The sequence below is a fragment of the Delphinapterus leucas genome, chromosome 20 (assembly GCF_059928025.1).
Source record: "Delphinapterus leucas isolate spDelLeu-1000000601 "Yukka" chromosome 20, BTC_Dleu_Yukka2, whole genome shotgun sequence".
In the NCBI taxonomy this organism is placed as follows: domain Eukaryota; kingdom Metazoa; phylum Chordata; class Mammalia; order Artiodactyla; family Monodontidae; genus Delphinapterus; species Delphinapterus leucas.
The window spans coordinates 47530281-47551173 of record NC_143148.1 but is presented as its reverse complement, the minus strand read 5'-3'; the positions used below and the strand labels follow the sequence as shown (position 1 = coordinate 47551173).

Below are 20893 nucleotides of genomic sequence, written 5' to 3'. Positions count from 1 at the left end.
CCTCCCCAGCCCCCCCCCCCCCCGCCCCGCGCCCCCAACAGCCAGCCATCCCGTAGCGCTTTCTCAGCAAACCAGATACCTTAGCCGGTTGGGCCCCTGGCCCCTGCACAGCTGCTCCCCGTCGGCCCTGCTCCCCAACGGAGAGGAGCCTGGAGAGGCAGAGAGATGAGACGATGGAGGAGGGAGGAGGCGGGGGCTCAGTCAGGGCGGGGTGGGCTAGCATTCCGGAAGAGCCCGAGGCCACTGTCCCTGGAGAGATGGCGAGAAGCCAGGCCAGGCTAGCTAAGCGGTGGCACTGCGGGCCCACCCAGGCTGGTGGGACCAGGAGAGGCTGGCCCGGCCCTGCTGCTGTGGGCAGGGAGCATGGCTCTGGGGCTCACCCACACCAGGAAAAGGCAGGGCCCGGAAGGAGGAAGAGGAGGGACAGAGTGGGCAAGCAAAGGCTGAAACAGGCTCCAAATCCAAGTTCCAGGCCCGCAGGCTCCGTCCTGGCGAGGTTTGTTCAAGAAGTCATTTCCTGTTTAAACCTTGAAATCCAAGATGGGTGTCTCTTTCCAATAAAGTAGCTTTGCCTCGTATGACTTCAAAAAAAAAAAAAAAAAAAGCTTGCCTGGCTCTGCTCTCTCCTGACTGTGCCTTTGCTCTGAAGTGGCCGCTGCCCACCGACCAGGCCACCTGCCTTGCCCGGGCCAGAGGGTGGGATCACAAGATGCGGGGCGCCGACCTGTCGTTGGTGACGGTCCTGCGGAGCCGCACCCCGCGCCGGATGGCCACCAGCATGTCTTCAGCCGGGGGGTCGCTGGTGGCAGCGGGGGGCGGGGTGGGAGTCTCCTCCACAGGGGTGGCCGACAGGGCAGTGGGGAAGGGGAACTGGCCCTCGCCCAGGGCGTGGGCGCCTGCCACCAGCTCCCCGAGCTTCTCCACCAGGCTGTGCCGGTTGGCAGCCAGCTGCTGCTGCTGCTGCTCGTCGCCCTCGGCCGCCAGCCCGGCCCCCGGCCCCGGGTAGCTGGCGGCCTCGGGGGACGGGCTGCCCCAGGCTGTGTTGGGCAGGCTGAGCCTCTTCGGGGAGGCCCTGGCCAGGTCCGGGGCCAGGGGCGAGGCGGCCTCGTCGGTGTAGAAGACGCACTCCTCGCTGCCCGCCCGCGTGGGCCCCACGTAGCCAGGGGAGTCGGGCACCGTGGGCGTCTTCACGGGGACGATGGGCGGCCGGATGGGGATGGGGCCGGCGCTGGAGAGGGTGCGGCGCACGGCGGGCTTGGTGGAGGGTGTGCGGCGGATGGTGGCCACGCCAGGGGGTGCGCCCGAGGTGGTGGGCAGCCCGGCGGTGGGTAGCCCCGCAGTGGAGGCCGGGCGCTTGGTCTGGATCAGGCGGCGGTAGTTCTGGGCGATGTTGCTGTTGCGAGGGATGGTGGATGACTTGTCGAACTCGGGTGGGCCCTCCCCGTCTGCGTCCCCGTTCACTGAGTAGCAGTCGTAGTCGGAGCCTGGGGGGCATGGGATGCAGTGGGCCTGGGGCCCTGGGGGCCTGTGAAGGCCCAGCCGCCTGCCCCCGGCCCCCGGGGCCTACCTTGGGAGGGGATGGTGTCCTCGGAGCAGGAGGGCGTGGTGGTCTGTGTGCTGTAGCCGCTCGAGTACTGCAGGGAGTCCCGGCTGCTCTTCTGGTGCTCCAGGCTCAGGCCGCGGGTCAGCACCATGGCCAGGTCACTGGCCGCGGGGGACACCTCCTCACCGTGCTGGGGGTGGTAAGACTGCAGGCTGAAGCCTTGCTCCCCGCTTCCCCCTCAGCCCGGACTGCAGGCAGCCCCCAACAGGCTGAGCAGTCTGAGCTGGCCCTGCGACCACTTGCCTGGCCTCCTGAAGCTGACCTAGGAGTGAAGGTGGGGCCCTGGTTGGGCTGCCCAGGGAATTGCCGCTTACCTTGGCTGCGATGGTGGCAGGGGACATGCGGGGTCGCGGGGCCTCATCTCCACTGGGGCCCAGGGTGCCCCCGACAGCCGGGCCTGGCTCTGTGTCTCGGAGGAGCTCCACTCGGTCCTTCCTCCGTTGCAGGGTGCTGCCTGAGGGCTGCTCGTGGGGGCCGGCCTTGGCCCAGTCCTGCAGGGCATGGCCAAGGGGGCCCTCACTGTTGTTGAAGTTCAGGGTTTCCAGACCCACATGGGGCCTCAGGCTCACAATCATGGCCAAGGACAGAGCACGGAGGGCGCTGTGACACCCCAGTCCTGCCAGGCCCAGGGGCAGGATGGGGAGCCCCGGGAGGGAAAGATGTGAGCGTGTGGGGAGTGGCTGCAGGTGGTGCCCAGGAGGCCTGTCTCGCGGGAAGCAAGTGCTTCGTGCACGCCCCTCTGGTTGAACCTGGGCCCTCCCTGTGTCCCGCTGCGGGTGGGAAGCACTGACCGTGGTAGGGGAGCTGCACTCGCTGACGGACTGGCAGGTTTCCGAGGCCTCGGAGGACGCTGAGCTGGAGGACTTCTGCCACGCAGAGGCGAGCAGGCAGGAGGATGGGCGGGGAGGCAGGACGAGAGGAGGGAACAGATCTGGTCACAGCGCTGGCATGCAGCAGGGCCTGCTGACTCAGCATTCCCACCCCACGCCCTCCAGGGCCACGGCCACGGCCGTGAGCATATGCAGTGGAAGGCAGCACCCAGAGCGCACGCCATGGGCAATGACCTGCCCCCCAGCCCAGCCTGATAACCACACACTTTTGAGGATTAACAAGAAGGCTGGCTGCTGATGGCCTAGATGTGGTGGGCAGGGAAAGAGCGATACTCAGGAGGGCAGTGTGGGGTGCTGGCTTGAACTGCTGGGTTGATGTGTCACTGTTTTCTCAGAAGGGCAGGCCTGGGGGAGGAATGGAGTCCAGAGTGCCATCCTATACATGTTAAGCTGAGCTGCCTGTTAGGTATCTATGCCCAGATGCAATGCAGGCAATTGTATTTACAGTCTGGAGTTTAGGGAGAAGTCCGGTTTGGAACCACAAATCCAGCAGCCGTCGGACAGAATAAGGTCACCTAGGCAGTCAGGATGACGGTGGTTAGAGAAAAGGTTCAAGGACGTCAGGCTGACATTCAGTGCTTTGGAAGAAGAGGATGGCCCAGCGAACAGGAGTGACAGGAGCTGCTGGTGGCGTGGAGGAAGACCACGAGCAGGTGATGTCACAGAATCAGGGGAAGAACCTGACGCGCAAAGGAGGGAGGGGCAGTTGTGCTCGGCTGCTGGGGGTCCGTGCACATGAGGCGGAGGGGTGTCTGTGCAGACCTCCAGAACTGTTTCACAGAATGGTGGGGCAGAAGCCCACAGAGGACAGGACCGAGGGTGCCCAGGAGGCTCCTGCTCTGGACAGTGGCAGGAACTAGGTGCCCTGGAGGCCCCCCAACTCAAAACAACAAAGAGGGACTTCCCCGGTGGTCCAGTGGTTAAGTCTCTGCACTCCCAGTGCAGGGGGCCTGGGTTTGATCCCTGGTCAGGGAACTAGATCCCACATGCATGCCACAACTAAGACCCGGCACAGCCAAATAAATAAATACATAAATAACAAAGAACAACAACAACAAAGAATGAAGAAAAAAGCAAGGGCAGAAACAGGACCATGAGGGTCCCCAGGGCAGAGGCTGGCTTCAGCACTGTGGTTGAGAGACTGGGCAAGTGGCAAGGTGGAGAGCTCACCCTGTTGATGACCCAAATTAAACCTGGAAGGGAACTAATCAGTAGCACCCCTCCAGATCCTGTACCAGCCAAGTAAGATTCTCTAAATCATCCTGGTTTAGACCCCCAGATCTTTTTAATAGTTTATGATGAGCCAAGATGACTAAAATAAAAGGAGCTAAACTCTATAGGTAAGGATTCGGAGGAAATAATAAACACATTTAGAATTTTACCAATATAATTGTTAAGACAAAAATAAAAAAGGAAAAAAGTATTTGGAAAGCAGCGGAAAAATTCAACACCCATTCACGGAAAACAAAACACTTAGACTAGCAATAGAAAGGAACTTCCTTCATCTGATAAAGAGTTATCTACAAAAATATCAATACTTTTCTTTCTGAGGTTGGAAAAAGATAAGGATGACCATCTCTATTTAGCACTGGAAGTTCTAGCAGTGCAATAAAGCATGAAAAAGAAGTAAAAAGCAAAAGGATTGGCAAAGAAGAAAATGGTTGTTTGTAAAAGACAGGGCTGTGTATGTATTATAGAATATTCAAAAGAACTAATATGTGTTTTCAGTGAGGTTATTGGATACAAGATCCACATGGAAAAAAAATCAAATTGCTAAATATCAGCAGCTAAAAAACAAGTAAAAGACTCTAAAAAAAGCCGAAATAATTTAAAATAGCGTCAATAACATCAAATACCCAGGGCAAAAAAGTCCAGCAGTAGATGTGCAAGATCCTCACATGAAAACTGCAAAATATTACTGAGAGAAGGTAAAGCCATCATAGATGGAGAGACATATGTAATCCCAGTCAGAATCCCAGGGGTTGCTTTTTGTTTTTTTTTAGTGGAAACTGACAAGCTGATATTAAAATTTATAAGGAAATGCAAAGGGCCAAAAACTGACAAGGTAATATTGAAGATTATCAAAGCTGGAGGACTTTTATTACCAGATATCAAGATTTTTTATAAAGCTATTAATAATTGAGATGGTGTGGTATTGGTACAAGAACAGACAAATCAACCAGTGGAATAGAATACAAACTCCAGAAACAGCTATGCATTCACAGACACCCGTTTTATGACAAAGGTTAACACACTACACTGCAGTGGAGGAAAAGATGGTATTTTCAAAAAATTGTCAATTAGATATTCATATGGAAAAAAAGACCTCTACCTCACCACCCCCCCCCACACACAATCAATTCCAGATGAGCTGCAGATCTAAATGAAGAAAAGGTAAAACAAAAAGGCTTTTTTTGGAGGAAAACATCTTTGTGACCTTAGAGTACACAAAAATACCTCAAACAGGACAGAAAAAGCAATAACAATTGAAAAAAATGGATAAATTGGACACACATTAAAATTAAGAACTTTAGGTCATTAAAAGACCCCATCAAGGGAGTAAAACAGCAACCCACAGAATCAGAGAAGATTATCAGATGAAAAGGCTTGTATCCACAATATATAAGAAGTTCTACAAATCAACAAGAAAAAGACAGACAACCTAGGAGAGAAAAATAAGCAAAAGATCTGAACAGGTCCTTCACAAAAAGAGGATATCCAAATGGCCTTTAAAAGTATGAAAAGGTGTTCAACCTCATTAGTCATCAGGGAAATACAAATTAAAGACACAGGGCACTATGATATAACACCTATCAGAACGGCTCAAATGAAAAGGATACCAAGGTCTGGTGAGGAGGTGGAATAGCAGTAAACCACTGCTGTGCTCTTCCTGCCCATTTAATTATGGGAAGACATCAGAGACACTCAAGATGAGGGATATTCTACGAAATACATAACCAGTATTCAAAAGTCATTTAAGAGGGACTGAGGAGCCATTATAGACTGGAGAAGCCTAAAGAGAGACGATAATAAAATGCAAGGCAGGGTCCTGTGTTGGATCCTGGACTCCTGGACCAGGAAAAGGACGTTAGTGAGAAAGCTGGCAAAATGTGAAGAGTCTGTTGACTAGTTAACAGTATTGTGCCTGTGTTAATTTCCTGGTTTTGAAAATTGTTTGGTAGTTACGTGAGACGTTAACATCCGGGGAGACTGTGGGGAGGGTGGGTGGGAACTCTGCACTCTTTTTACAGATTTTCTACAAGGCTAAAATTATTTCAGAATTAAAACAAACCCTTAATGGATAAGTTAAATAGCTATAAAATAGAGAAAAAGTACATTGGAAGATGGACCTGAAGAAATTATCCAGAGAAACAAAGAGATGGGAAATATGACAGTGAAGAAACACACAAATGAAAGTAAGAATAAAGAGATAATGGTTGACGGGCTTCCCTGGTGGCGCAGTGGTTAAGAACCTGCCTGCCTATGCAGGGGACACGGGTTCGAGCCCTGGTCCAGGAAGATCCCACATGCCGCGGAGCAACTAAGCCCGTGTACCACAACTACTGAGCCTGTGCTCTAGAGCCTGCAAGCCACAACTACTGAGGCCTGCACGTCTAGAGCCCGTACTCCGCAACAAAAGAAGTCACCGCAATGAGAAGCCCGTGCACCGCGATGAAGAGCAGCCCCCACTCGCCGAAACTAGAGAAAGCCCACGTGCAGCAACAAAGACCCAACTCAGCCAAAAATAAATAAATAAATAAATTTATATATGAAAAAAAAGAGAGATAATGGTTGAAAATTCCTAGAACAAATGAAAAACATGAATACAGAGATAGAGAAACACAAACACACCAAGTGAGGTTAAAGAAAAACAAATCCACAATTAGACACATTGTAGAAAAACTAAAGTGGCCAGAGAGAGAAGTCAGATCATTCACAAAGGCACAACAGTGACTGACAGCAGACGTTACAACCAGCCACAGAATCCAGAACACAGGGGGAATATATCTTCAAAATGTGGAAACGGAGTAACTGTCACCCCAGAATTGCATCCCTGGCAAAACTAACTTTCAAGAAAGAGGAAAAATATAAAGCATGTTTACAGATAAACAAAAACTGAGTTTACTACTACAGACCCATTCTAAAAAAACTTCTAAAGGACATATTTTACTTCAGAAAGAAGGAAAGTGACCTTAGAAGGAAGATGGGATACAAGGAAAAAATGAACAAAAAAAGTGTAAACACATATGGGTAAACCTAAACATACAGATACTGTATGTATAAAATAATGATAAAATTAAGAAGAAAAATGTCAATCATGGGGACGATTAAAAAGGAGGTATATATAGCTTATAAGGGGAGGGAGTGGGTGACTGAAGTTAAAATATACGTTAAGGTCCTTGAATTATTCAGGAGGTGGGGCTGTGACTTTGCTACGGATGCATGGTAAAATTTCAAGGTAACCTGTAAAAGAAATGAAATAAGAAGTATAACTTAAAATCCAGTAGAAGGAAAATAATGGGGAAAGGAAAAAGCAAGAGAAGAGACAAAAGCAGCACAGAAAAAGCAGAATGAATAGAAAGAAAAAAGTAAGACAGAAGTCTAAATATGCCAGTAATCATAATAAATGTGAATGGACTAAAAACGTCAATTAAGAGATTGTCAGATTGGATAAGAAAAGAAAATCTAGGCATATGCTGTTTATAAGAGACTCATCTAAAACATAAGGACACAGTGAGCTTAAAAGCTAAGAGACAGAAAATGATACCATAAACACTGAGCAAAATAAAGCTCAAGGAGCTGTAGTAATATCAAAACAGATTTTAAGCTAGAAAACATAAAAGTAACAGAAGATCAACTACATCACGTTAGGAGATTCAGTTCACTAAGAAGAGTTAACATTTTGAACTTGTATGCACCTAATAAAATAGTCTCAAAATATATAAAGCAAACGGATAGAGCTATATGGGAGAAATGAACAATTCCAGCTTTTCAATTACTGATAGGTAAAGCAGACAGGAGTGAATGGGGAATGAGGTAGAGGTGGTCAGTGTGGACAAGTCTTTTGAGAAGTTTTGCTGTGAAGGAGAGACTAGGTGGCTGGAGGAGAACATGGAGGAAGGGAGGAGGGCTTTTAAGATGGATGACACTAGAGCATGTGTTTGTGTGCTGACAGGAATGAGCCAGCAGAGGAGGGGAGACTGGCAATGCAGTGGGGACATCCTTGGGCAAGAGGGCAGGAAAAGAGAGAATGCTGAGCTCAGATGGAGGCACTCGCCATGATGGGGAAGGACAGCACCCTGGGCATGTGGCCTGACCTCCCTCTGTCTTCTGCTGTAGTTCCTCTGTTTCCATCTCACTGAGGCTGCAGGATCTGAGCCTGCATCTGAAGAGATTCTTGGGCCAGTCTCTGTGTTCAGAATGAGCTGGCCAAAGTGTGGAGAAGGGGGAGGATGTCTGCAGATCCTGGGGCTCCTGGGGGTGCCTCCTAGGGCCAGCCACTCCATCACAGCCAGCCTATGCAGGGGGAGGGTCACAAGGCGCCAGAGCTGGTAAGCTGCTCTAAGACCTTCCAACTCTCCTTAGCCTTGAGGCAGTGAGTTGAGATTGGTCCTCAATGTGGTGGCCCTGGGGACCTCCAGGGCTAGTCTCAACAGCTGTAGGTGGCCCCCAACGTGGATGGCCTGAGGCTGGCATGAGGCCACTGCACCCTACCCCAGGTGGTTCAGCAGATGCCCCCTCACCTGGCTGGTGACGTCTGAAGGCATGGGCGAGGGGGGCTTGGAGTAGGTGGCATCCTGGGAGATGAAGCCAGAGTCGTGGGAGGAGACGCTGGAGAGGCGGGCGCTGGCGGTGGCCGGCTGTGCCAGGCTGCGGTAGCGACAGGTGGAACCAGGTGAGTATGTTTGGGCACCCCCAGGCCACGGGGCTCCGCCACCCTTGGCACTGCTACTGCTGCTGGGGGCGCTGGGGGAGTGAAGGGGGGTGCACAGCAGCCAGACAGGGAGACACAGGGGTGTGTGTGGAAGGGTGACAGACGAGGGTGGGGGAGAGAGGTGAGGGGCAAAGGAAGGAAAAGACAATGTCAGACTACAAGGTCCTGAGACCAAAGTGCCACAGAGGAGCTGGGTTCCAGGACTGTGGGACAGGGTGGGGCCTGGGCAGGGGACCACACTGAAGAGCTGGCCCAGCGCCTGCCCCCGGAGCACCCCAGTACTACCTCCTACTCTGCCATCAAGAACAGGAGACCTTAGGTTAACAAGGAAGAAACGGAGTCACCCAGCATCAAAGAGTTTCCCAGTTAGGCTACAACCAGACATAAGTCTGATCATGACTGTCTTCTCAAAGTCTGATATTTGCTATCAAATCCTAATTGAACGTCTACTGCGTGGTGACGGTCTGTGTGGGGCTTGGACTCACCATTGCCCTCATCCTTTCCGCCCCCTGAAGGGTGTCCAGCCCTCTGTAGTTCATATCCTCTATGCAACCATTTCATCCCTGGGCAACGTTCCTGGCAATGAAGGTCGCCTTCCTCCTGAGCATGACCGGGAAGGTCCCCAGCCTCCACCCTTGGTCATGGGTGTCCCCTGCAATCAACTCTCCCCTCCTGTGCCAGTCACCCACCCAGGGGCTGAAGAGCCGCCAGTTGACGTGGACCCTCCTCTCCCTGCAGGAGCCGCTGACTGCTGTGCCTGCCTTACCACCCATGCCCCCAGTTGCCCAGCCAAGGTGGATCTGGGGAAAGGGTGCCTGGCACAGAGGGGTCTCCCCACCAGGAACCCGCACTATGCTCACTGCCCTCCCGCCGAGGAGCCTTGAATCTTAAATAGCTCTCCCAATCCCACCCAGGAAGTGCTCCTGCGCCTGAGCCCGACCGGTGACCGAGCAAGACCTTTGGCCTCTCCCTGGCTCTGTAAGACCTCGGGGCCCAGCTTAGGCTGAGGTTCGGGCCTGTGGCAGCTGCCCAGGCACCAGCTCTCAGGAACCAGCCAGGCTGCAGTGTCCATAAGGTAATAAGCCTGTAGCCTCAGCGCATGTTCCCCAATGCCTCCACTGCCCTCCCCATCTTAGGCTCTTACTATTGCCCCAGCACCGTGTTGAGCCTGGCAGAGTCTAGTGGTTAAATGCTGGGGTTCTGTACCTCAGCTTTCCCTTCTGTGAAATGGAGACAACACCATACCTGATACGGTGGTGTTAGGATTCAATGAAGAAAATGCATAAAGCATTTAGCACGGCACCTGGTGCATACTTATTGCTCCATAAATGAAGCTGCTGCCCCTCCGCCCGCCCCCAACACACGCCTGCACTAGCAGCAGTCTTGCAACGAGAGAAGTTTCCCCTATGCTTGCAGATTCCTTGGTGACGTAGGAGTTGTGTGAATTCTGGGGCCCTGAAGCTATTCTTGATGCAGTTTTGGTGGGACCTTCCCGATCCCTTGCTGCAGTACCCCGCCCCTCCCTGCACCCCACTTCAGCCCCCCACTGACCTGCACATACTGGACTTCCGGGAGCTGGAGCTGCTGGGCGATGAGGGTGGGGTCTGGTAGGACCAGCTGTAGTCTGAACCCTTCAAGTCTTTGATTACCTGGATGGACATGAATGGGGTCACTGGAAGCAGCCCTGCCCTGCAGAAAGCCTCATCCTTTTCCTGGGCCTCCCCTCAGAGGGCTAGTAGGGCCAGAGGCCCCCTGCTGTCTTCCCCATTGAGAACCGGGCCCCAAAGGAGATCCCTGGGAGTCTGAAGCCCCCTGCCCCCCAGCCTTTTCCTAACACAAGCTCCTCACTCAGGGGCAGGAAGCAGGGCTGCCAGAGGGCTGGGGGGGATGCCTGGGGAGATTCTGCCCCCTTTGCTTCTCAGGGAAGCTGCGCAGGCCAGGACATGGGAGAACCTGGTGCTCCTGAGGACTCACTGTCGCTGGCAGAGGAGCCAGGCCAGAGTGACCATGAAGGACACCACGGGGTTCAAATCCTGGCTCTGCTCTGCTCTCGGGCAAGTTCCTGGGTCTCTCCTGGGTTTCTCCTGTGAAATGCAGCCAATCATTCCTATTTTAGAGGGCCACTGGGGTGAATGAATGAGGTGACCCATGGGAAGTGCTCCGTGTGGGCTGGGCACACAGTAGGCGCCTGGTGAGAGCAACGCCACGGCGCTGTCAGGTAGGGCTGACCCTAGTGCAATGGGAGCGTGGTGGTGAGGCGAAGTGGGCAGGGCGGCACATGGGGGCAGGAGCGTCTGGGTCTAGGGGAGCTGACGGGTCTGGGTGTGGATGCCAGGTAGGCATCATCAGGCCTTGCTTTCTCAGGGGGATCCTGCGGGTCTGGGACTTCCACCCGTCTGCTCTCGATATAAGGCCCCCATTGGGTCCTGGGCACACCACCCCTCACCTGGGCAGATGCTCCTAGATCCCCACAGATGGCCCTCTGTGTCCAGCTGCCTCCTCCAAATGCTGTCCCCTTTTCTCCTCTATCATCCCCAACCAAGGGCAAGCCATCCCCTCCCCTGTCCTGTCCCCAGGGCTGGCCGCACCTGCTCGCTGGCGGGGGGCAGCTTGTGTGGCTCCGCGGTCAGCACCACCAGGTCATCGATGATGCCCTGCAGGTGGGTGATCTCTCCGAGCATGGTCAGCTCGCCGTTCTGATGGAGCAGTGAGTCAGCCTCTCAGCCCCGCCCCTGCCCATGCACCCTGGAGGACCAGGCCACACTGGGTCTCCCCTCCCTCACCCCTTCCCACCAACCAACGTTGCTTGGGCTGATGGAGGCTCCCAAATCATGGTTCTTGGGAACCCCTCAACTAGCCCAATGGTGGAGACGCTCAGAACGCCTCTCTGTTCCCGAGGAACCCACCACCACAGGCTGCAGGAAGGTGATAAAGGTGCAGAAGCGGCCACGCTCCTCAATCAGGGCCCGGCGCACCGCCTGCTTCTCCGTCTCCTCCAGCAGCAGGTACATGTCGTTCACATCCTGCAGGGCACTGTCCAGCTGGGGCTGCAGGTCTCCTTTCCCTGGAGGGGTTGGGAGGAGAGGCCACGCTGGGGATGCCGGCCCGGCCCACTGCATCCACAGCTCAGACCCCGTGGTGGTGTCCCTGGTCGTGGGGCTGGGCACTGCCATGGGGGCCAGGGGACTGGGGAGGGCAGTCGGGACGCTGGGGCTTGTGGAAGGGCTGGTCCCCAGAGCAGAGAGGACAGATAAACAAAGCACACAGGAAAGATACCAAAGCTGCGAAGCCACCCAGGTCCTGGGGTGAGCAAAGCCCTGGGCAGCCCCAGGGCCGCCCTTGGTGCAGTTGTGCTCAGGAGAGCCCAGTGGCAGCCTCCACAAGAGCTGAGACTTCCACCCCCCAGGATACCCTCACTGCCCACGGGATGGTGGCCCCTCCCATCCCAGGGCACAGGGATGAGGAAGGGAAGCAGGACAAAGTAGAGCATGGGGGGCGCAGCTGTAGGCCAGGCCACGAGGGGGTGTAGGGGCCAAGAGGGCAAGGGGCTGGGCCCAGGGGACAGGGAACGGGGTGCCTCCGTGTGGGTCCCCCCTCAGCTCAGGGAATGATGCACAAGGACAGCAACAGCGACACCAAGAAGCGGCGAGAGAGACACGGAGAGGCGAGAAGATGATGTAAAGGAGACAGCGAGACAGGAAGTGGGGAGGCAAGAGGTAAGGACTCTGGGAGGGCCTGGTGGGGGCGGGGCAGCCAGGGCCTGTGTCCCCACCCTGCCCGGTCCAACCCCTCTTGGCCTGGCAGACTGACCCAGCAGTGGCCCCGGACTCATCCCTGGCCAGGGGCCCCAGGGGCCCCAAGGGGACTGTGCCCCAGGCCCCTCCCTCGCTGGACCGACCGCCTTCCTCGCTCTTCCTTGGCCTGGAGAGGCTCCTTCCACTGGCCCTGAGCTGGGGGAGACAGACAAATGCGACAAGGACGACAAGGACGGGAGGAGCAGCAGGAGGGATGGACATCTGACTTACCAAGTAGCTCTACAGGAAGGATTGGGACGAGGAGAGGAGAGACAGAGAAAGAAAGAATGTGTGAAAGACAGCCGGATGGACAGAGCCACTCCTGGGGGTGGGGAGGGTGGGGTCTGGGGGTGCCTGGGCCTGTTGGCCTCCTGCTGCCTCCCTGGGAGGGGAGGTCCTGGGTCGGGTCTGGGGTGCAAGGTGCTCCCTCTGCCCCACCCAACAGGTTGGAGGGTCCTGTGTGCGGGATAGGACCCCTCAGGCCAGGATGATGCCCTGGGGTGCCCCACAGGGCGGCAGGGGATACAGAGCGGGGCCCCGTGGAGCTGTGCCTCTGTGGGCCAGCTCTGGGCTCTACCTTTGCGTGCTTTCTTCTGCAGCTTCAGCGTGTCTGAAGATTTCTTCTTGATCTCATGCCTGGCTCGTTTGTACTCTGTGCAAGGGATGAGAAAGGAGCCCTGTGACGACGGTTTCCGTCCAGTGGGGGGCGGGAAGCACGGGCCGAGCCCCAGACCCACCTTTTGCGTGGTCCTTGTCTAGCTGGTTGGCCGACTTCTTCCAGTCCTCGATGCGCTCCTGCAGTGGGTTGATGAGGCTCTCCAGGAGCGCACTGTGGGCGGGGGCAAGAGGGTCAGGTCCACCCTGGAGGTGTCCCCGTGACACGCCCCCCTCCCCGACCGCAGCGCCCACTCACTTGGTGAACTGCCGCAGCTTGGTCTCGATGCTGCGGTGGCGCATGCACATGCGCGTGAGCGCCGAGCCGATATCCCGCGTGGCCCCTGGCGAGGCAAGCGCGCAGCATGTGAATGGGCCCGCCGGGGCTTCTGCAGTCCCAGCCTCAGGCCACGAGGGGGCGCACCGGCCCGCGAAGGCTGAGCCGGCACCTCGCGCCCCGCCCCCCAGCTTTCCGCAATCCTGCCGGCCCCAGCAGGCGACTTGATCTCTTCTCAGTATTTACCAAGGCCCTCCTCCGAACTGGACCAAGGTCCTGCCCATCCTGGCTATGCCAGCCTCCTGCAGCTGCGGCTGCTCTGCTGGTCGGGCCAGGAGCTGCCCTTCACCCCAGCTGGGAGAGGCTGGCATCAAAGACATCCAAAGATCCAACCAAAATCCCCTCCTGCCCTACCAGGAACCCCCTCCAGGTGTGCCCAGATGCAGATGTGAGAGTGCCAGCATGCGCCCACTGCCTTGGTCCTCACCACCCGAAGGAGCAGGGGACCCAGGTCCCTGCTCCTTGGACCAGAATGCAGAGGAGATGCCAAGGCCAACAGGGAATGTTCACCTGCCCTCTGTGCTCTCAGAAGGGCACAAGGCAGTGGAAAAGAAGCCACAGTCAAACTCACCATAGGGAAGCATGAACAACTGTGGCTGAGGGGTCAAACCAGCCGCCCAGAAGCGAGAAGGGAACCCCCCTTTGTAACATCCTGTCATCTTTCACCCACTCCTGCTTGCATGCCTCTAATGACGAGAGGCTCACTCTCTCCAAAAAAAGCCCATTCCATTAGGGAGAACTCAAGGTCCCGACTCTGGGCCTGGTGTCCTCTTCCCAGTTCATATTCCACTTAGCCTTTCCAGCTTCCAAGCCCAACCTGGGGCATCCCCAACCTCCAGCCATGCCCCCTCCCTACCTCGGGTGTTGGTGGCCATGTCAGCCACTTTCTGGAAGGCATCCAGGAAGGCCACAGCAGCCAGCACAGTGGTCCTGGGGAGATGGACAGCGGGATGGTCTGTGGGTGAGGTGTCTTTTCTACCCATTCCCTCCCCAGTTGGGGCACCCTCAGCAGCCTCACCTCAGCTGGGAATGCAGCTTTGTGGCCTTGGAGTTGAAGTCCTCCCAGATGGGGTAGGAGCTCTGCAGAGGAGATGGGAGAGGAAGGGAGACTCCATGAGGACTGCAGGGCTCTACCTGGGCTGGGCTCCCCACATGCCTGGGTCCAGACTCTGGGCAGTTTCTAAGACAGCAGCCCTGCCCCTGCGGAGAAGAAGGCTCCTGGGCTCTCTAGGGGGAAAGGCGACCAAGGACAGAGACCTGGGGCATGAAGAAGGCCTGGCCCTGGGAACAGGCACCTTTGCCCATTCCTCCCTTCCTGACAGTCAGGAACTCTGGCCCACTGTCTGCAATGGTGGCCCACATCCTCAACGGAGATGGAAACAGTGAATGGCAGGTCCTGTCTCCTTGGGGATGGGAGAGGCCTGGCAGGGAATCTGGGCTGAGCCACACGAGGGGAACTATGTTCCCCCGACACAGCCCAGGATGGTCCACATGGCATGGGGGCAGAGGCACAGTGCCAGGGCTCAAGGCATGCTAGGTCTAAACTGGGGCCTCTGGGGCCCCCACCCTGTGCCCTGGAAGGAGCTGCCAGCCCGGCCATCCATCCATCCTGGGCCAGCAGAGGTGGCTCCCAGGCCTGGGGAGGCTATGGCTGCTTCAGAGCCTGGCCAGCCTGCCTGGGACAGTCAGGCCCCAGGCTGAATGGGGCCTTGTGCGGCCAACAGAGCCACCTTTCTCCACCCCCGGCTCCCCTCCCCTCCTGGGGACACAGTGTGGCCTTTATCCCAGCCTGGCCCAAAGTTCTGAGTTGGGAGGGGGTTTCCCAGTAGGGAAGCCAGGCTCTTGGTGATCAAGTTGTCCAGTGAGATCAAGGGGTTTTTCTGGCTAATGGGCCCTCACATGGCTGTTGGGTCCTGGCCCAATGGCCCTGTGGAAGACTTGATCCTTGAAGGGGAGCCTCAGGCCGGCAAAGCCCCTAGCCCCAAAGTGCTGCCGACCTTCCCTTCCATGTGGGATGGGACGCTGGGAGCTGGGGATTTTCCAGTGGAAAGGGGGAAGGCAGAGACCCCAGTCCCCAAGGCCTCAGAGGGAGGCTTTGCCAGGCTGGAACCCCAGGGACAGGGCCAGCCTGCAGGGGTGGGGAGAACAGGGCAGCTTCTGGGAGCCTCAGAAACTCCATCCCCTCCCAGCCCAGCCCAACCAGTGGCCAGGGAAAGCAAATATTTGAGAAGTTCACACAGGCCGGAGCGGGAAGGGGGAGGCTGTGCGTGGGCTGTCTCTGTGCGGCACGGCTCAGGGTAAAGGAGCCCGGGAGGCCACCCCTGACAGTCCTCAGGGCCTGGCGCCCTCCGTCACCTCAACACCCTCAGCCCTAAGCCTTGCCAAGACCTCCAGGGAGGAGGGATGATGCTGTGGGTACAGGGGTCCAGAGGCACCGTCCTGGCCCCCAGAAAACCTAAGCACCCCCAGCAGCCTCTGGGCAGTCTCAGAGGGCAGCAGACTGGGAGAAGCTGGGAAGACACAGGTCCCTACCCCATTAAAGTCCCCGGCTGGGGCCCACCCCGACGCTTCTGCCCAGCCAGGATGGCTCCAACCCAGACCCTCACAGCCTTGGCTTTCCCGGTGGAGAGGGGACAGGATAGGATGGGGCATGGGGGAGGCCAGGCCCAGTCCCTCCTCAGCAGATGGACAGGAGCACCTGGGTCTCTTAGGACCTGAGACTCCACCTCCCACTAGTAACTCATGAGGACCCTAGAGGTGAGGTTGAGGGGCCGAAGCAGCCAGGGCCCCAGGGGTGTCCTCAGTCTTCACCTGGACCTGTGCCCTCACGTGGGCCGCACCCTGGCTGTCAGGTTCTAGGACCCTGGGTTGTCATCACTAGTGACAGGGACTGCTACTGTTGATCAAGAGCGTGCGGTGGGCCAGGCACTGTGTGATCGCATGGAATCCTTACAATGACCCTGTGAAATGAATACTGTTGTCACCCCCATTCTACAGATGAGGAAACTGAGGCTCAGAGAGATTAACCGGCTTGCCCAAGGCCATCGAGTGCCAGGGTCAGGATCTGATCCCTTGTCTGACTGGTCACTACACGTCAGGGATCCACCCCCCACCACTTCTGGAATGCACGGAGACGAATATCTGGGCATCAAGGGTGGGTAGGGGGCAGGAACTACATGGATGGGAGAGATGCCCAGCTCTGCCCCCAGAGCAGTGGGCTGCTCTGGAGGGGAGAGGTTACATGCTCACTAGAGGTGCTCAAGTGGATGGGATGAGACCGACATGGAGGCTGCTGGGCCCCAGGCCCCTGGCCCCCGGACACTGTCTCTGACCGGGCGCTGGGCTGTGCAGGTGAGCGACTCAGGCTGCAATCCCAGAGAGGGGTCTTTCTGGGTGGCCTTGGGCCAGGGCATCCTCTCTGAGCCTGTGTGCTCACCTGTAAGGTCAGGATGGGAAGTGCACCGATGTCAGCAGGTCAGTATGGAGACTGCATGGAAAGCACTAGCACAGTGCCCGGCACACAGTAAATGCTAGGTTAATGCTGGCAGACAGAGCAGACACTTGACCCCTGCTTCTCTGCCAGGAGCCTCTCCCACCTGGCCAGGGCCTATGTGTCCGGGTGACACTCCCCACTCTCGAGGGCAGGCAAAGATTATGACCCTGTTTTCTGGATGGGCCAGTGCTGCTGAAGGTGAGGCCTGGGGCTGAGGCAGAGCCCTGGGTGCCACACCCAGCCCTGTCATCTTGGGCAAGTCCCTGCCCTTCTCTGGGATTCGATGGGCATCTGAGCTAAATGAGGCACAGCAGGCAGGGAAAGCTCCCGAGGGCCCCCTCCCGATCCCTGAGCTACTGTCCTCCTCCAGGCCCCCCAGCCTCCAGGTGTAGGTCCTCCTCCCCCTACTCTGCCTCTCCCACGCCAGGGTCTGGGCCTCCAGGAGGGCCGGGGTGTGCTGTTGTGGGGCCTGTGGCCGTGCTTGCCCTGTGTGGAGGGGCCTCACAGGTAAGCTCAGTCTCCTCAACCCGGCCACGTTCCTCTACGGAAACCCTGCTGCTTCTGTGGCTCAGGCCACAGAATGAAACAGCCAGAAGCCGTCCCTCAAATCCAGATGATCGACCTCCAGGTGGCCCGGTCCCCTGCTCTGTCCCTGGCCCAAACACACGCGTGTGTCGTAGGTATATCGGGACTTGGCATCACCGCAGGTGAAACCTCTCCCAGTTTGCTTCCACATGTCAGAAAATCCTGCCTCAATCACTTGTTACAATCTGGGCCCATTTCCTTCTATCTCATCCCAAAGTGCCTTGCAAATTGCCTGGAGAGGGAGGGAGACAGTCCTGCCCCTCTGCTCTGTGCAAAAGCTGCTGCTCTCTGCAGTGTTTGTGGAGAGGATGCCAGAAGGAGGAGGGTGTGGGAAGGTCCCCCCCTCTGCCAGCCCTGGGAATGGTTGGGGGAGGGTTGTCTGGGCTGCTTGGTCCCAGGAAGGAAACCCAGTGCCAGGGCTGTGATGTCCACAGGGCAGGAGGGGCTGCTGAGGGCAGAGAGAGGCCAGGACTTTTGGGGGCCGGCAGAAGCAGCTTGGAGTGGAGTTGCAGGGGATGGAGCTCTCAGGGGAGCACCCTATACGGGGGCAGTGAGTGGCACCTATGCATGCTGCTAACCCTGTAGTTCCTAGTGAGGGTGGCTCCAGTTCTCTTGGGGGTGGGGGTGGGGGCGCAGGGATCTGGCAGCTGCCCCTGGGGCTGTTCCCCCGGCAGCACTGGGAGCCCCCGAAGGGCCTGCTTGGGCACTGCGGTGTGTCCTCCCGGGGCCTGCGGCGCCACAGTAGGAGTCTATGTTGTGTACTTGGGAGTGTGAGACAGCTTGTGAGGGCGGGGGTCTGAAGAGGTCCCAGTTCTCTCCCCTGCTCTTCCCCTGCCCCACAGGCCTGCCCCAGAGGGGAAGGGTAGAAACGCTGCTTCCTGGTCCCCGTCCTGTCGTCGGAGATGCCCTTCCCCTCTGCCTAGTCAGCCTGGGGCGGCCCTGCCAAACCCTAGCCTCTTTGGGGGAGAGGAGCCCCCTCACTCCCTAGACCACCAGTGAGAGGTGAGGTCAGGGAGTGTCCAGCAGTCTCCTTAATGACCTTGAGCCATTCCCAGGCCTCAGTTTCCCCACCTGGTGAGCCAGCGGTGGGCCAGGAATTGGTGGCCCGCTGCAGCCTGACCTTGGGTAATCATGGGGAGGGGCTGGAGCTGACAGCTCGGAGCAATAGTAGCCCTTCCCTGGGGCTGCTCCATCAACCCAACCTTCTCCCTCCTCCTGCCAAGGTGGGGACAGAAGCCTTGGGATGCAGGAACGCTCATCGTGGAGACCTTGGAGTCCTGGATCTTGTTTTTGGGGACCCGGGCAGCGGGTGCGGAGGCCGAGGCCGGCAGGGGAGGAGTTAACGGTTCCCTGCTTTATTATTTTTCCCTGCTTTGGCGGTGACAGCATTGTCTGGGCTCCCGGGCCGTCGTGGGCGGGGGAGTGGGGGGGATGGTGGTGGTAGGGGGCGGAGGCCGGAGAGACCCCGGGCCCGTTAAAGGGCCGTGGAGTCGCTCCCGGAGCCAAACCCCATTCATGGTTTGGGGGTCTGGGGCGTGCGGAGCCCGCGTGTGCGCAGGCTCGGGTCTGGTCCCCAAGGGGGCGCTGCGACCCGGGCGACCCGGGGCTTGGACCCCGGGCACCGCACGGACACCCCGACACACAAGCACCCACACCCCCCAAGACGGGCACCCAGAGACCCGGGCGCACGGCAGTCGCAGGCCAGACGCGCTCAGACAAACAGACACGGCGGCGCACGAACACAGCGGGGCACGGCTGCCCGCCGCCACGCGTCCCCAGAGGGGGCACGCACCCGCACAAGCACCCGCGCGCCTGCAGGGCGGCCAGCCCCGCCGCGCCCCGTTACCTTCATGTCGTTGACGATGGCCTGGAAGAGCCCTCCCAGGGCGCCGCACTCCTTCTCCGCCGTCTCCATGCTCGGGCCGGGCGGCAGCGTCGGCGGCGGGGCGCAGGCTGGGCGAGGGGACCCAGGCCGCGGCGGCTTTCGCTCCGAGGCCGGGTCGGGCCTGCAGCCTCCGGGCTGCGCTCAGCGGCCGGCCGCGCCGCGCTCGGGGATCGCGGGCCGCCGCGGGGCGGCGCGGGCCATGTCGCGGCGGGGCTGGCGGGCGGCGCGGGGACTGGAGCGGCGTCCGTAATCCGAGCCGCCGAGGCTTGGACGTCACGTGGACGCGCGGAGGGAGGGCCGTGGGGAGGGGCAGGGCCGTGGCGGGAGGGGTCTGTGGGAAAGACCGGGCGAGCTCCGGCCCATTCACCAGGAATGGAGCCCGGGCTTTGAAATCCGAGCCCCGGCGCGGCCGAACTGGTCGGGCTAGAGGGCCCGGCAGGCGCAGGCGCCGCCGCGGTTCGGGGGCGGCGCTGGGGCGGGGCTGCCCGGCTTGCCCGCGGGAGTGGGACCAGTGGTTGGGTGCCCGCTCCGGGAAGGTGCCCAACACCACCACCCCCTCCAGCCTTTGGTCTCTGGCCGGTGTGTGTGTGTGTATGTCGGGGTGCGTGTGTGTGTGTGTGTCGGGGTGTGTGTGTGTGTCGGGGGGTGGGTGTTCCCGCGCTTTAAGAAGAGGGGGGCAGGCTGGGGTCCTCGGGGCGCATCCCGTGGGATGGATACACCACCCTCAGCAGGGGCGCACGGTGCCCTGAAGGCCACCCGCCTTGGAACGTTTTATCCCCGGCACAAAAGGGTTTGGACCCTCCTCCAGAAGTTCTGTGGCTCCTTTGCCAAGCAGTGCCAGTGCTGATGCCACCTGCATGGGGTGCCCCAGGCCGGGCCTTTGGGGGTGGTGATGTACTGGTCCTCAAGCAACCTCTTTCCTCGGGTTGGGGCTATGTGGGACCAGCAGAACAGAGGTGGGCCACTGTCCCGTCTCTGACGCCAGGGTACCCACGTATGAGGATGCATGTGTGTGTACGTTGGCCATGGTGAGTTCAGTCTGTCATCCTGTTCTGGAGACTCCAGGCAGGGAAACCCACCCTCCCAGCCCTATGCTGGGGCTCTGGGGAAAAGCCCGCACAAGATCCTTCTCTTCTATTCCAGGGGCCCACAAGAGCCACTTGGGAGATCATTAGGCCAATCCGAGGCTTCCCAAAGCCTGGGGTCAGGTGGACTCTGGCTTATAGGTTTGGTGAGCTAAGGCTCATTTAGCCAAATCAAGGGGTGGGGATGTGGGAAGCCCACCCCCTGCCCCGCCCAACTCCCTGCACTGGTCTGGGCCTTCCCCTCCATCCCCAGTGACCTGGAACGTTCTGCAGTGTGCCCCTTCATTCAGAAACTCCTGAGGCTCAGTTCATCTGTCTAATGGGGACATGTCCCATGCCCCCCGGGCGGGGGGTTGTCAGGATGGAAAAGTCAGATTAGGTGCCTGAGAAGGCAGGGATCAGGGGGCCAGGCCAGTGCTTTGTGCTCTCCAGGAAGAAGGGGCTGGTTCTATAGAGGTAAGGGCTGGGCCCAAGGCCCACACCCCAGTCAGGTGAGTGTGCAGAGAGCGACCAGCCTCTCCTGGCAGAGCCAGCACTCCTGGGACCACCATGAGAACAAATCTCTAGGACAGGCAGCAAGGTCCTGGGGCAACTGCAGCATCAGGCAGGGGCAGGCATCAGTGGGAAGGAGC

At 58.1% G+C, this 20893-nt stretch overlaps 1 protein-coding gene across 2 annotated transcripts; it reads right to left on the bottom strand.

Annotated features, from left to right (window-relative positions):
• Nucleotides 1-11: 11 nt before the first annotated feature.
• On the bottom strand, nt 12-20780 carry MTSS2 (MTSS I-BAR domain containing 2). 2 transcript variants are annotated; one of them, XM_022583237.3, is made up of 14 exons: nt 19138-20780; nt 14232-14293; nt 14070-14143; nt 13136-13220; nt 12960-13051; nt 12800-12874; nt 11335-11492; nt 11017-11124; nt 9980-10077; nt 8238-8460; nt 2395-2469; nt 1918-2094; nt 1568-1733; nt 12-1484 (listed from the first exon to the last, which is right to left on the bottom strand). In XM_022583237.3, the coding sequence occupies exons 1-14, from the start codon at nt 19204-19206 to the stop codon at nt 703-705; spliced, it is 2244 nt and encodes a 747-aa protein (XP_022438945.1). In that variant the 5' UTR covers nt 19207-20780; the 3' UTR covers nt 12-702. The 2 variants fall into 2 exon arrangements, with proteins under 2 accessions (XP_022438945.1, XP_022438947.1); XM_022583239.3 differs by having other exon boundaries at nt 8238-8364.
• Between the last annotated feature and the right edge of the window lie 113 nt (nt 20781-20893).